The sequence below is a fragment of the Orbicella franksi genome, chromosome 5 (assembly GCF_964199315.1).
Source record: "Orbicella franksi chromosome 5, jaOrbFran1.1, whole genome shotgun sequence".
Lineage (NCBI taxonomy): Eukaryota > Metazoa > Cnidaria > Anthozoa > Scleractinia > Merulinidae > Orbicella > Orbicella franksi.
Window position 1 is genome coordinate 10,807,978 of NC_138149.1, and position 15,035 is coordinate 10,823,012.

The following is a 15,035-nucleotide window of genomic DNA, read 5'->3' on the forward strand; positions in this document are numbered from 1 at the left end:
GTTTCCAAAAGCTCAAGAAGGTTGGAGTCAATTTTTACGAAGGCATCCCCGACAGCGAACAGTTACCCCGATGGTTTCCCGGAGGGGGCGTGTTGGTCCTGGACGATCTGATGGACGAGGGGGGTAACGACAAGCGCGTGTTGGATCTCTTCACCAAACATTCGCATCATCGGAACATCACGGTGATCTACCTGTGTCAGGATCTATTCCCCAACGGAAAATTCGCCAAGACCATTTCCAGAAACGCGCATTACATCGCGGCCTTCAAGAACCCTCGGGATCAGTTGGGGATACGGAATTTACTTCTGCAATCGTTTCCCACGCAATGGCAAGAGGTGTTGGACACGTTTCGCAAGGTCACCGATCGACCTTACGGTTACATGCTATTGGATCTTCATCCAGCCAGTCAGGACGATCAACGTGTCCTCAGCCATGTGTTAAAAGACGAAGGATTCGTCCGATGCCATCAGTTTGCAACCCCATCATGTTGAGGAGCGAGGTCGAGTGGTTTCTGCTATTCATTCACCTGTGTAAAAACAGGCTCAAATACATCATGAATCCCCACGAGCTGGACTACGAACCGATGAGACAGGTCACGGAATGCGAGAGTTACCGTCAAGTACGGTCCATCATAAACGCATATAATGGTGAAGGTTTCGACAATTTGGTTCATAAACAACGAGAACTCGCCGAGAAGAAGAAGAAAGAGAGAGGCACATGGATAAAAATGAGCTCTTATGGTAGTGACGATTTCAACTTCTCGGCTCTGGAAGATTATTCGCCTTGGGGGACACCGGCTCGGACGAGTACTCCGATTCCGCCTGCCGCGGGTGTGGGTGCGAGTCTGAACACTCCTCCTTCACCGCGATCGTCACTGGCGACACCGCCCCTGCCCAATGTCTCGCCCGTCGGAGTGGGCACCGCTGGCTCGGGTGCACCGCAGACCAACGTCACGGTGGGTGTCGGCAGTGCTGGATCGGTGTCGCGTGCCAATGTCACGGCAGGTGTTGGTGCACCACGAATAACATCCGCCACACCTTTGGCACGAGCCGTTCGAGGAGGGAAACGACCGAGACGCGTCCCACGTCAAAATACACCGACGTCCTCCAGTGATTCCGGAAGCCGCAGAAGAAGTAGCGCTAGTGGTAGCGGTGGAAGAGGCAGAGGCAGTGGCAGAGGCGGAGGCGGAGGCGGAGGTGGAGGCGGAGGCGGAGGCGGAGGTGGAGGCGGAGGCGGAGGCGGAGGCGGAGGAGGTGGAGGCGGAAGTGGTAGTGACTCGACACCGCCTTCGTCGATTCGATCGGGTCGAGGAGGAAGAAGAAGAAGGAGGCGAGGAGACCGTGTTCTCGACCAAGCCCAGATGCAACAACAATTGGAAGAGATTTTACGCCAACAACAACAGACGGCCGCGGGTCGTCGCATTGCGGGCATCACGACCACCAACACGATTACGACCACCTATAAAAACGGACAATGTCCTACCGTCACACGCAATTCGACCAGTGTACGTAACTGAGAACAACCATGAGAAGACGCCGTCGTCGACCGAAAAGGAGAAAGCAATGGGGCGGTGCTCTTGCGAATGCCCTGTCTGCGATGTTACCCATTGGTAAAGGGGCTGCCTTGGGATTGGCCAAAGCGTTGGGTGGTCGCGCCGTGAAAACAGGCATCCGAGCTGGAACGACCGCTGCCATTGGTGGTGTTGGAGTGGGCGTGGGTCGCGGGATCCGAAGACTCGTGAGACTTAAGAAAAGACGACCCCCTCGTCGATGAAAAACCATTCGAATCAAGATGTTGAGGAGTGAAGTCGAGTGGTTCCCCTACTTTTTGCATCTATGCCGATGCTCTCGCTCTTACTGGGATGCGACCAGCATGGATCACGAAGACATGAAACGTATCGCGGACGAGTGCGATAGTTACCGACAAGTCCAGGACATCCTGAACCAATCTGTGGAAACCGCCGTCAAGGACGAGATCTGGGAATACAAGCAACAAGCTAAAAGGATTGAACGTCCCGACAGAAAGTCAGACTACGTTTGGCACTGGTTAGAGAAGAGTCATGAGTACTTCTGTCTGTTTATTGGATGAACCTTTCAACACCGTGGTGGATTTGGATTCCCTGAAACGTTTGGACGTCTTGTACGCTTTCTACCACAAGTATTGGTGGTGTCGAAGACAGATGTTCGGTTACTACAAGTTGTGTAACGCCATTCTCAACGAACTGGCGTTACTGACGGTGGCCGTGAGTATCGTCGTGGGATCCGTGTGGAAAGACGGGTACATGGTGGTAGGATTGACGGCTTTCGCCACCTTACTGAAAGGATGGAACGATTTCAAGAAGTATTCGTTCAAGATGGACATGGCCCAATTCGCTTACACGACGTACGAAAAGACGCTGACAGAACTCAGGAACTACGCTCTGGGTGGCGTGGAGGAATTGGATGGGTTTTTGACCAAGATGCAAACGTTGGACGACGTGGTGACGGATTTCACATCTCCCACGTACGACCGATACGTTCGAGACTACGCCCTACGATTTCGTCACGTGCCGCTATAAAAATGACATCGCGGCCAACCTCTTCATTCAGAACCAACATGCCCAAGAGGTCAAGGAGAAAGAAAGCGTCTTCGAGAAGGCGTAAAACCGCTAAAACCACTAAAAGAAGACGGTACCAAAGGGGAGAAGGGATCGGCACTGTGGTGGCGGGTTTACCCAAGGCGGCTTGGGGTATCACCAAAGGCATAGAAAGCCTGACAGCCAAACAAGAACGGGCGCATACCAAAAGGATGCAGGAACGAATGAGACGAGGTGAAAAAATTCCACACAAGGGCGAAGAGTTCCGATGCTCCATCATGTGAAAATAAAAGGACGAGGCTCGACGTACTCCACCTCACTCGTCACCATGACAGCACGTAGGAGGAGGAGACGAAGAAGGAGACAGAAAGGGGGTGATTTGGCGAGTATGATGAGAGCCGCGGGTATGGGTGCTCTGGCTGGACCCTTCGGTTTAATGGACAGACATATCCATAAGAACAGGGGAAAGATCGAAAGAGTCTTACGCAGGGTACCCTTTCAAACGGCCTTCAGGCATCGAGGAAAGCGATAAAAGGAGTACGTCAATCCACTCGTGTGCATAAGTCCACGATGAAGCGGTTACGACGACAACGTCCTTTCCTGACGCGCGTCCTTAAAGAAGCCAATCGGAACAAACGTCAACGGATGTTGCAATTCGCCGACAAAGATCAGATCAACGCCATCAGCGAGATGGTTCTGAATTTGCTGAAAAAGAGGATCCCCATCAACGCAACGACTTATGGGAAACTGAAAAGACATAAAAGGGTTCTGCGCGAAGTGGGTAGACGCAAAAACTCTCTCAAGCGTCGAAGAGAACATCTCCTCACCCAAAACGGAGCGGGGTTCTGGAGCGGTTTGCACGGTTGTTTCAAAGCATGTTGTGTACGGTGAAAGGACGCAGTGAGGACGGTTACCCGCTGGAGGGGATCGACGTCATACCCAATTTCCCACCGAGAGAAGACGAGTCCCACAATACCATTCCTAAACTCGTGCAGTTGTTGCAAGACGCCAATCGTCGTGAAGCCCGATGGAAAGACTCGTACGAGTTCTTGAACAAGAGGTACCACGACCTGTATCAAGAATACATGGCGTTAAAGTTCGGTGACTTCTGCCAAACCTGTCAAACGAAACGAGATACCACGCCGCCCGGTGGGTGCATCGAGTTGTGCAGGGAGTGCGGTAAAGGCAAGCGAACCGTTCAAAGTCTCGAACTCGAGTTGGAAAAGAAAGACGAATCCATACGGTACTGGCAAGACTGTTACGAGACGGCCTTGAGAGAATTGTCCGAGTTTCCTGACACAACCTTGAGTCAGAAGGTATGAACGAAGTCATGATGGTGCCCGTTCAAGAATTCAATCGTCTGCAAGATTATTACAAGGGGAAGATCAGCCAGAATGCCTTGTTGAACAAAGCCGGATGTCTGGCCGCCGAAGAACATCTCATCCTGAACGACAAACGCATCCCCGACAGCATGGCCGTCAAGATGACCAAACCCATCGCCTCCGAGGAAGGGAAACTGGTGAAACGTATACGGACGGGTAAAAGCGGTCCCATCTCGTACCAGGGAACGACAGAACCCGAAGGCATGGTCGACGCACCCGTCGAAACTCTGTTGAAACAGATCCTCAAGGGAGTCAACCAACCAGCCGCAGCCCCCGTGATCATCCTGCCACAACCCCTTTCTACGACAGGACTGAAAAAGGAGCTGAAAACCCCCATACCCTCCACATCAGGTTTTAAAAAGGAGAAAACCCCCAAACCCTTCAGTCCATTCGAACAGGTCAGCTAGGTAAAACTCCCCTATCATCCACGAAAAAAGCACCCATCTCCGATAGAGCCAGACGTGTACTGAAATCACTCGGTATCGACTACGACGACGGTGGTTACAGTCCCAAAGGCAAGTCAAAGAAGTACAAGAAGGCCAAACCGTCAGCCGCAGAAAAGTTACAAGCAGGGTGGGAAGATTTCGAAGACCCCTGGAGAAGGGGACTGGACTATGACTCGGATTAAGAAGAGGAAAAAGGCACCTCCACCCCCGAGGAGAAGTACCTGACGTTGACGTCAACGAGGGTATGGGATCGACATCCAAAAATGGTTGGCCAAGACTGGGATCGAGTTTCATTGGCCCGGTTATCAGTACATGGGACCTGGTACCAAACTGAAGAAACGTCTGGCGCGTGGAGACCCCGGGATCAACCGTCTGGACCGACTGGCCAAACAACACGACATTGAGTATTCCAGGGCCAAGAACTTACAGGACAAATGGGATGCCGACACCAAGATGATCCAGGCCATCGACAAATTACCCGGACGTAAAACCATGACAGAACGCATTGTTAAGAAAATCATGCAAACCAAGAAACGTTGGAAATTGTAAAACCTTTTATTGTTGTTGTAATTAAAGTTACACACGCTTTGTTGTTTTACAAAAAAGAGTCTCTTTTTTCTTTAAGACGAAAATAAATAATGTTCCAATTGATCCATAAGTTCGACGGTGACTGGGAAATGGCAAGGGTTCTGTTCTACTGTATCCTCGCGTTCAAACTGCGCGAACGAGCGTCCCATGTCGTGAAGCATGGATGACATCTCGTCAAGCTCACTAGCTATTCCCACGATCATCTTTTCCATTTCTTGTTCTTTTCGTACTCGTTTCACTCGGTTTTCTTCTGCGACTCTCCTGTTTTTCCTGATTTCCGAAAGTCTCCGTTTTACGGGGTCTTCTGGTTCCGCTAACGCGCGTTCCTCCTCTGACTCTGACTCTGAGCCTGATGAAGGGTTGGAGGCAGAGGAGGAGGAGGAATAAGACAACCGCCTCCCACGGCGTTGCGGTGGAGGGTCTTCTGGTTCCGCTAACGCGCGTTCCAACTCTGCCACCAACCCTTCATCAGGCTCAGAGTCAGAGGAGGAGGAGGAGGAGGAATAAGACAACCGCCTCCCACGGCGTTGCGGTGGGGGTGATGCTGGTAGTGTTGCAGTAGTGGTGTTTGTGCTCTTATAGGCGGCGGTTGTGGTGTTGGTGGATGACGGTAGTGCTCTTTGTGGTGGTGGTGATCTTAGTGTTACTGCTCTTAGTGGAAATGGTGGTGATAGTGATGCAGTAGTGGTGCTTGTGCTCTTATCGGCAGCGGTCGTGGTGGAGGCGTAGGTGATGGCGCTTTCATTAGAAGTGGCCGTGGTGATGGATGATGATGATGTTATCGAGCAACCCGGAAACAAACCTCTAAGAATTTCCTCCGGATCATACATATCCTCATTCCTCTCCTCACACCTCTTGGCACTGCATCGGGCACGATACCTTGTTCTATGTTCTCAAACTTTCTCGGGGTTTTTCTTCCTCCACTCTCGGTTGTACTCTCTGTTGTACTCTCGGATTTTTGCGGGACGCCCGAAATCAGTTAACACAATACGGGCTCTAAACAGCTTCCGAAGAATTTTCTCTTGATTGTACTTAGCCCCATTCTTCCTTTCTAATGATTTTATAGCATCGCGTGCAATGTCATTGAACCGTACCTCGTCCTTGCGTCGAGCACGATATCGTCTCTTCTGCTCGCGAACTTTCTCGGGATTCTTCTTTTCCCACTCTCTTACAATCTCTCTTCTCCGTTCTAATGAGCGGGCAGGCATGGTCTTTCGTAATGGACGGTCAATACAAGTTCTAAAAATGGGCGTGGAAAAGGTCATAAGGTTATTCATTAATATCTCAGCAAATATTTACAGGAGAATAATCTACTATATCTCATTTAAAAGAGCATAAAAAATACTCTCTAGAAAAAAAGTTTTCCTTCATGGAAGCTAGTAGTAATTTTTAAACAATTTAAATAAATTAAACTTCACAAAAAAAAAAAAAATCTCGCATTTCTGTCACCATGGCAACAGCCAGTTGAATATTAACTCGAATCGAGTTACGCGTCTTTTCGAAAAGTGTGTTTACTCAACAAAACGAAGCTTTTTTCCAAAGTTCCTGAGCTCTACGATCCCAAAAACGATTCAAGACACATAATTCAAGAATTATTTGAGATTGCAAACGGAAAAACGGCGGTCCGAAGGGAATTTGAATTTGAATTTGAATTTGAGTAGCACATGGCAAAGGTCATGCAAGCTCACTTACCTAAAATTTTCGCTTCTAATTTCTTGCTAACCGTAAAATTACATTCGTATTTACTTCAAATACCTTTAGGAATGTTGTCCGCTTCCGAAAATGAAAATCAATGAATGATACACATCGCTCGCTCGCTCAACAAAACGCCGCCAGTTTGACTTGAGTGATTTCGCAATGTCGTCATGTAAGCCACATTGAAGCATTCCACGTGAAGTCATGTGAAGATCGGGGACGGCGCGGATTCGCCTTATGAAGATCTGTCCAACCAATCACAGATCGAGACCAAGTCACGTGTTAACCAGACCCAGGGGATAGGGGGGTATACCCCCCCTACTCGGTCGGAGACTGGGGGCGGGTCGAGTGGGGGTTACGCCCTATACCTCTCTCAGTCGGAGACTGGGGGCGGGTCGAGTGGGGGTTACCCCCTATACCTCTCTCAGTCGGAGACTGGGGGCGGGTCGAGTGGGGGTTACCCCCCTATCCCTCTCTCAGTCGGAGACTGGACCCCGTTTCACCGTAGGTATAAAAAAGATCGGTTCGAACCGTTCAAGTCACTCTGAGTCTTTGACTTGTATCGAGCGCTGGAAAAAAAATCATGGCACAAGAGCTGACCGACGAGGAGATGAACCAACAGATGGATCAACATGAATCAGTGACCGATGAAGAGATGAACCAACTTATGGATCAATATGAAGCAGTGAGTATGATGTGTACCCCATGTAAGAAAGTCATCTTTAGAACTCTAACCCTAATCTTTTTCATAGAGTTACTGGGATTGGTTACCGGAAGAACTAAAGCGTTACGTACTTGACTTGGCAACTTGGCAACACATACGCGATAGAAGGAAAAATTATCGACTGAGAAACCTTCACAGAGAAATCTCGAAATATGGCCAACTGAAAAGACAATGGTTTTACGGACACATAGAACTACGACCGTCTAAATGCCGCAAAAAATTCTGTAATTGTTACGCGGATTCTGAAATATATGGATATTGGGACGCGGATTATGAAATACATGGACATTGTATGGCGGATTATGAAATATATGGACATTGTACCAACAAGCGTGGCGAGAAAAGGAGTTTCTATATGGGAAATAGTTTCAGGAACGCGTTAGACAACTTAGAAAAAACAACCCGCGAAGTTGCCCGCTACTTTTCGGAGACCCGACAATAAAAACTGACTAATTAAAAAACGTTGTGTTTGTTGTCTTTTACAGAACAGACGGACCTACGACGAAGCCTTCCCCTTCGACGACCGAGTGATGATCCAAACCGGAGGTGGTAGCAATACAAGACCCCTCCTAGACTTCGACTTAAGACCTGTAGGCGCTCGACGTCACTGGAGAAACGTCCTCAACAAACAACGGTACGAAGCCACGCTCAGACAACACAGAGACGTGACTCGCGAGGACAATCTAGGCCAAGAATTGACTCAGGCCCTTCAACGATCCATCGAGCAACAAATCGCTCAGGATCCTACCCTGACACCCAACTCCACGGTCCATTTCACCATGCAGTCCCATGCCTTCACGCACGCCTTTCAGTCCACCACCTTCACCGTGCGCAAATTCGAAGAAGGGAGTGAAAGACTAAATACTTATCTCCAGTCTCTCGCAGCCAAACTCAACTCCAACGAAGAATTCACCCCCGACGACACGTTTACCATGGAAACCACTTTCATACGTACCCCAGGTCGTGGCAGCGGAAAAAAACGATACAAACCGAGTTGCGCCGCCGTGCGGAACATCGTCAAACGGTCGCGCGTGACCATCCAAAACAAAGACAATCTCTGCTGCGCCCGAGCCATCGTCACCATGAAAGCCTGGGTAGACGTGAACGAGAATTCGCGTGACCAAGATTACCACAATCTCAAACAGGGACGACCCGTCCAAGAGCGATTGGCCCAAGACCTCCACTGTCGAGCCAACGTTCCCGAAGGACCCTGCGGCATTCCCGAACTGCAAAAGTTTCAGGCCGCGTTACCTGGCTACCAGCTCAAAGTCATGTCCATCGACCCACCCCACATGATCATCTACGCGGGACCCGAACCCTCGACCAAGATCATTTGTCTCGTCAAAGAAGGCGATCACTACGACGGATGCAATTCGTTCAAGGGATTCCTCAGCAAATCCTACTTCTGCGACGAATGCAATCGAGGCTACGATCACGACGACTTCGAACATCATCCCTGCCTCGGTCAATGGTGTCCCGCCTGCAAACGAAAGGACTGTCCCGATTTCATCGAGAAAAAACGACCCCTAGCGCCAGGCAAGTTTCCCGAACCCACCGAGATCTGCCGATTGTGTCACAGACAATTCTTCGGTGACCAATGCTACAACGACCACTTGCAACGGCGGAGTCTCAGCATCCCCTCCATCTGCGACACTTACAAAAAGTGTGAGAAGTGTTGCCACGTCTACGAATGTAAACGCAGGACAGGACGAGGAGGTGGTCGTCGTTCCCCCGATCACAAGTGCGAATGGGGCGAATGCAGCATCTGCGAAAAACAAGTCCATCTGCCGACGCACCGTTGTTACATCCAACGCATCCCCGAAGACGAAGACGAGCCCAAAAAGAAACGCGTCCCCCGCGACAAAGTCAACGGTCGACCCTTCGAAGAATCCGGTCCAGACGATCCAGACACGATCGTCTTGGTAGACAGAGATCCGCCCCTTCAAGTGTACTGCGACTTCGAAGCCATCACCAACGCCGAAGGGAATCTGACACCCATTCTACTCTGCCTGGAGGACGACGAAAATGAGATATGCTACTCCTTCTACGGCCCCGACTGCACCGCCGACATGTTAGACCAACTCGAAGACCTCGCCGTCGACCAGGACAATGATGAACGGAACGTCATCGTCCTCTTTCACAATCTCAAAGGCTACGACGGGATGTTCATCCTGCAACACTGTTACGCCACCCATCGAGAAGTCACCGGCCAAATCACCGTCGGCACCAAGATACTGTCCCTAAAATCCGACAGACTGACTTTCAAAGATTCCCTCTGCTTTCTCCCGTTCCCGCTGGCCAACTTTCCCGCCACCTTCGGAATCCAGGAACTGCGCAAAGGATTCTTCCCGCACAAATTCAACACCCTAGAAAACCAAGCGTACGAAGGTCCCATGCCACCGCGAGACATGTACGATCCCGACGGCATGTCCGCCAAAAAGAAAGCCGAGTTCGAACAGTGGTACCAAGAGAAAGTCGACAACGACTACCATTTCGTCTTACGGGAAGAAATGGAAGCCTACTGCGAGTCGGACGTCAAACTCCTCAAAGCGGGCTGTCAAAAGTTCCGGCAAGAATTCAAACAAAAAGCCGACTTTGACCCCATGGAGAAATGCGTCACCATCGCCTCCGCCTGCAACCGATTCTGGCGCAAGAAACTCGTCCCGATCAACACCATCGCCTCCAGACCCCCGCGAGGATGGCACGGTGCCCGATCCAATCAGTCCGTCGAAGCCCTGAAATGGCTAGCCTGGCAAGAACACTCGTTGCAACGCACGGGTCAAGGCGATCGTATCCTTACGGTGCGAAACGGGGGTGAAGTCCGACTAGCCGGTCATCTCGTGGACGGATACGATCCGACCACTCGAACTGTCTACGAATTCCACGGATGTCTATGGCACGGATGTCCTCGCTGTTTCCCGACCAATCGAGACCGATATCCCATCTGTCACGCCGATCGCACCATGCAGGAAGTCTACGAGGCCACACTCCGCAAACACGACCTTCTCAGTCGCCAAGGTTACCAGCTCTGCGTCAAGTGGGAATGCGACTGGAACCTAGAAGTCAAAACCGACCCTGATCTCAGCCAGTTTCTAGACACGTTCGAAATCGTCAAACCGCTCGAACCCAGAGAAGTTTTGTTCGGAGGGCGCACGAACGCCGTCAAACTACATCACGTGGCCGACGTGGCTCAAGGAGAGAAAATCAAGTACATCGACGTGACGTCGCTCTACCCCTGGGTCAACAAGGGAAGCGAATACCCCGTAGGACACCCACAAATCATCGTCAACCCCGACGATCAAGACATCCATCACTACTTCGGTATGGCCAAAGTGGACATACTACCACCTCACGAACTTTACCATCCCGTTCTACCTTTCAAGCACGAGAAAAAACTCACCTTCCCACTGCCGATCGTGCGTGGAAGACGAAATGAGCAAACCCCTCCTTGAGAAATCGCATCGTTGCCCTCACACGGCCGAGCAACGCACGCTACGAGGGACCTGGTGCACACCCGAAATCCAGAAAGCCGTTGCCATGGGATACACGCTCATCAAGATCCACGAAGTCTACCATTTCTCACCCAGACAACGCCGTACAGGACTCTTTGCCGATTACGTGAACACCTGGCTAAAAATCAAACAGGAATCCGCTGGCTACCCGAGCTGGTGTCACACCCCCCAAGACAAGACACGGTACGTGCAACAATACCGCCAGAAAGAAGGCATCGCTCTCGATCCGGCCATGATCCAGAAAAATCCCGGACGCAAAGCCACCGCCAAACTCATGCTCAACTCCTGGGGCAAGTTCGGCGAAAACCTACACAAACCCACTACCGAAGTCGTCTACACCGCAGCGCAACTCTTCGCCCTCGTTTCCAATCACTTCAACGACATAAAACAAGTCAGAATCGCCAACGACGAAGCCCTAGAGGTCGTCCACGCCAAACTCAAAGACAATCAACCCGACAACGGACGAATCAACATCTTCGTCGCCACTTTCACCACCTGCTGGGCTCAGCTCAAATTATACAGCTACCTGGAACTGTTAAAGCAACAAGTTCTCTACTTTGACACCGATTCCGTCATCTACTCGCACAAACCAGGTCAAGCCGACGTTCCGCTAGGCGATTACCTCGGAGAGATGACCAACGAACTCGACGAGGGCGACTTCATCGTCGATTTCACTGCCGCTGGACCCAAAAATTACGGATACAGAACACACCAAGGCAAAGTCTGCTGCAAAGTAAGAGGCTTCTCACTCAATGTACGAGGATCCAGGCAACTCAACTATGACGTCATGCGACAAAATCTACTCGACGAACTCACACAACCTCTCGAGAATGAACGACGCAACATCAACGTCGTCAACCCCAACTTCTGGAGAAACCCAGCCACCAAACATCTCAAGGTCATCACACGAACCAAACGCTACGGACTCGTCTTCGACAAACGCGTCGTAGACACGAACACTTTCAAATCATTTCCATACGGATACACACCAATGTAATTTTTTACTTCCTGTAAAAATCAATAAAAATCAATTGTTAAAACTCACTTCCTGTCTATCGCCTTATTTGGACATGCGCGTCACAACCTCGATTTCATATTTCTCCTTATTTGGACATGTTGCCCTTATTTGGGTATGTGCGAAAAATGGTCGCCATCTTGTTTATGCAAATCGAAAATACTGCCATCTGATTGGTCGAGAGCCCATTTTAATGATATGCATCGCCTTCTGATTGGTTACGGCCCCTATTAACGTCGTATACTACTCGGCAGCCATCTTGTTTCCTGGAAAACAAAATCACTGAAATGTCCAGGCTCACTTTTCAGCCCGGGCTGAAATTCCATTTCGATTACATGAGATTTTTTCAGATTTTCAGGCCTGTTTGGCCAGGCTGAAAATCCTAGCCCAGTTTGAAAAAACCGGGCTAGGATTTTTAGCCCGGGCTGAATCCCTCTCCATGTAATCGACAATTTGATTTTAGGGGGATTTGTTTCAGAAGCCGGGCTGAAATTGGCCATGTAATCAGGCCCTAAAAACTTGCTGTCAAATTTCAAAGGGAAAAAAACTGTCTGCCTGTTCGCACAAAAAAACCGTTGACTAACATGAGAGATGATCGCTTTACAAGTTTGGAGAGCATCTTTACTTGGTTGCAGACTTCCTTCCACCCCCAGCTTGGCCTGAAATCCTAAAAAGATCCTGACTGGCTAATCTCACACCCCAGTTGTCAATCAACCACCAAAGCATTAACAACTGACTAACACCCTGCTCTTTTCGTACACAACTGTCAAAGAGAAAGCATTCAATTCCGCTTCCAGAGTACAAATTGGTATGTCCCACCCAAAAGGCGTGAAATGTAAGGAGTGGCTATCCCTTTTATTTTTCTTTTAAAAAATAATTTCTTGTTTAAAAAATAATTGTGAAATGTGGGGATTGGCTAACCCTTTAATCCTTTTTTTAAAAAGTTCTAGTTTACTGTACTTTACTTTTCCCATGTACGGCTGGAAATTCAGGCATTCTTTTCTTGATAACACAGTAGTATACCTGTTCCTAGGGATGACCATCCTGAGGTAGAAAAACAGGAATCTTCGTTTCGGCATGGCGCACATTATCTTCTTGAATCTACCTGCCCAAATAAAGGTCTGTTCTGCCACAGGCGTGTTGAGGTGACTTTTCCTTGAGGTCATTGCTCCTGTATTTAATCTTACACAGTGGGTGTTTATGGTTCTTCATGTGTAATCTATCCACAATTTTTTGCACCTTGAACCACATTAAATTGTATGGTTCGGGAAAATGTGGCTCTCTTTTGGCAACACATAGTTTACCCAAGTTACACATGTTGTCGTAAGAAACAATAACCTCTCCCCACTGGCTTTCGGGGATCCCTTCCAGTCTTTTGAGAAGGTACTGCAGTGTGATCAGGAAGACCTGGTAAGGACCTTCCGAGCTGCAGAAATGTCAAAAAAAGCAAAGAACTCATGAATGGAACAAGAAGATTTACACTGAATTAGAATGGCAATGCAAGGAATGTTTAACTCTTTACTTCTGTAGGTACGCTCGTGCTTTAATTTTGTAAATTCTCCTCCAGATAAGTGCTCAATATAAGAGTGTCAAGAAATAATAACAGTTCTCACTGTACCCGAGAGTTTGTTCAAAAATTTTCCTGGTGCAATCCCCAGGATATCTGAATTATAAATAAAGGGGCATCTTCATAAAATACTCATGCCAATGAATATTACCTACACAGAGGGCACCATCTTTCAATATGACCTCCTCCACGTAGAAAGTGGAGTAGACCACGGGACCATTTCCTTAGAGACCTTTGACTTTCACCGGTATCCTTGTTGCAAAAGGCATCGCCATTTTCGTCAGACTCGTATTTCTGAAGGATTGGATGATGCTTACTGATGAAACTTTCTGTCCTTGGGAAGAAAACGAAATCATAACTTATCAGTTGAGATTCTTGTTCAACAAAAACCTTTGTTTTCCATATGAACTAAGTACACGTCTAATGTTCAGTTCCCGAGTACGCTGAATCGATCCTCCCATAAAAATGCTTCAGCGATATTTACTAATAACACAATGATGGTGGTCCTCATTCATTGAAGGACACCAAGTATTAGTGTGCAGAACTGTACGAGTCTGGACAAAAAGTAGGCTAACTTCTCATATCACAAAACAGTCTAATTAAACCAGTAGCCCATCAAAAAATGCAATTAATTCTAATGACAATACCTTGAGAGTAGATGAACCCCTGCAGATGAACCCCTGTGCCTACTATCGGTCTGCAGTTTGGCAACAACATTATTGATTTTCTCGGCACTTTTGACATTCACGTCTGAAGGATCTGAGCCTATTATGAATGGACCAAAAACACAAATTGCGCTTATTAAGAATACCAATGGCCTAAAAAACGTTAAGTAGATTTGAAACTTACGGTAATATGGCAAAAAAAAGAGAAACCTCTGCAATATTTCAAATGCCTTAGATGCCGGGTAAATTTTCCGAAAAAGTACAACACTTGTACTATATCTGGGAAATGTGGCCACATGCCACTCAAACCGGTGGCATGAATCATACAAATGAATGTAAACACGGGCCGGGTTGTTTGAAAGCCGGTTAACTGTCTATCCCAGGATTTAGTTAACCGAAGTATTAATTTTTCAAAGATATAAATGCTTTTCACTGCCTACGTTTTTGATGGTTTGAGATTGTTTAAATTAATCACTAAAGGACAAACAATTTAAACAGAAAACCTCACCGAAGAGTTACAAAACTCAAATCGAAATTCTCACTAATCCTGGGTTAGCCTCAGTCAGGCTTTGAACAACTGGCCCAGAAATTGAATGAATTAGTGCATAGATACCGTCATGGTTTCTTGGAACTTTACAGTTATCGTAAGGCTGGAAAGAGGAGTGTTCAAGACACTCTGGCAGTTCAGGTCATCCAATAGAGCAAGTAGTGAGTCAAAGTTTGAATGCCCAAAATCATTGCACAGATTACATAGTCCAGCAAGCATTGAATTCATACGAAAATTCTTTGGGAGGTGCATGTAAATATATGTTCTTTTCAAACCATTAATTTGGGAAATTGAATTGGTATTGCTAAATGACATCCTT

General features: G+C 48.3%; 1 protein-coding gene across 1 annotated transcript; it reads left to right on the top strand.

Moving 5' to 3' along the window:
* Positions 1-231: 231 nt before the first annotated feature.
* On the top strand, positions 232-1,956 carry LOC145487429 (uncharacterized). The gene is made up of 2 exons (XM_081466206.1): positions 232-1,220; positions 1,260-1,956. The coding sequence occupies exons 1-2, from the start codon at positions 326-328 to the stop codon at positions 1,514-1,516; spliced, it is 1,152 nt and encodes a 383-aa protein (XP_081322332.1). The 5' UTR covers positions 232-325; the 3' UTR covers positions 1,517-1,956.
* The last annotated feature ends 13,079 nt before the right edge of the window (positions 1,957-15,035 follow it).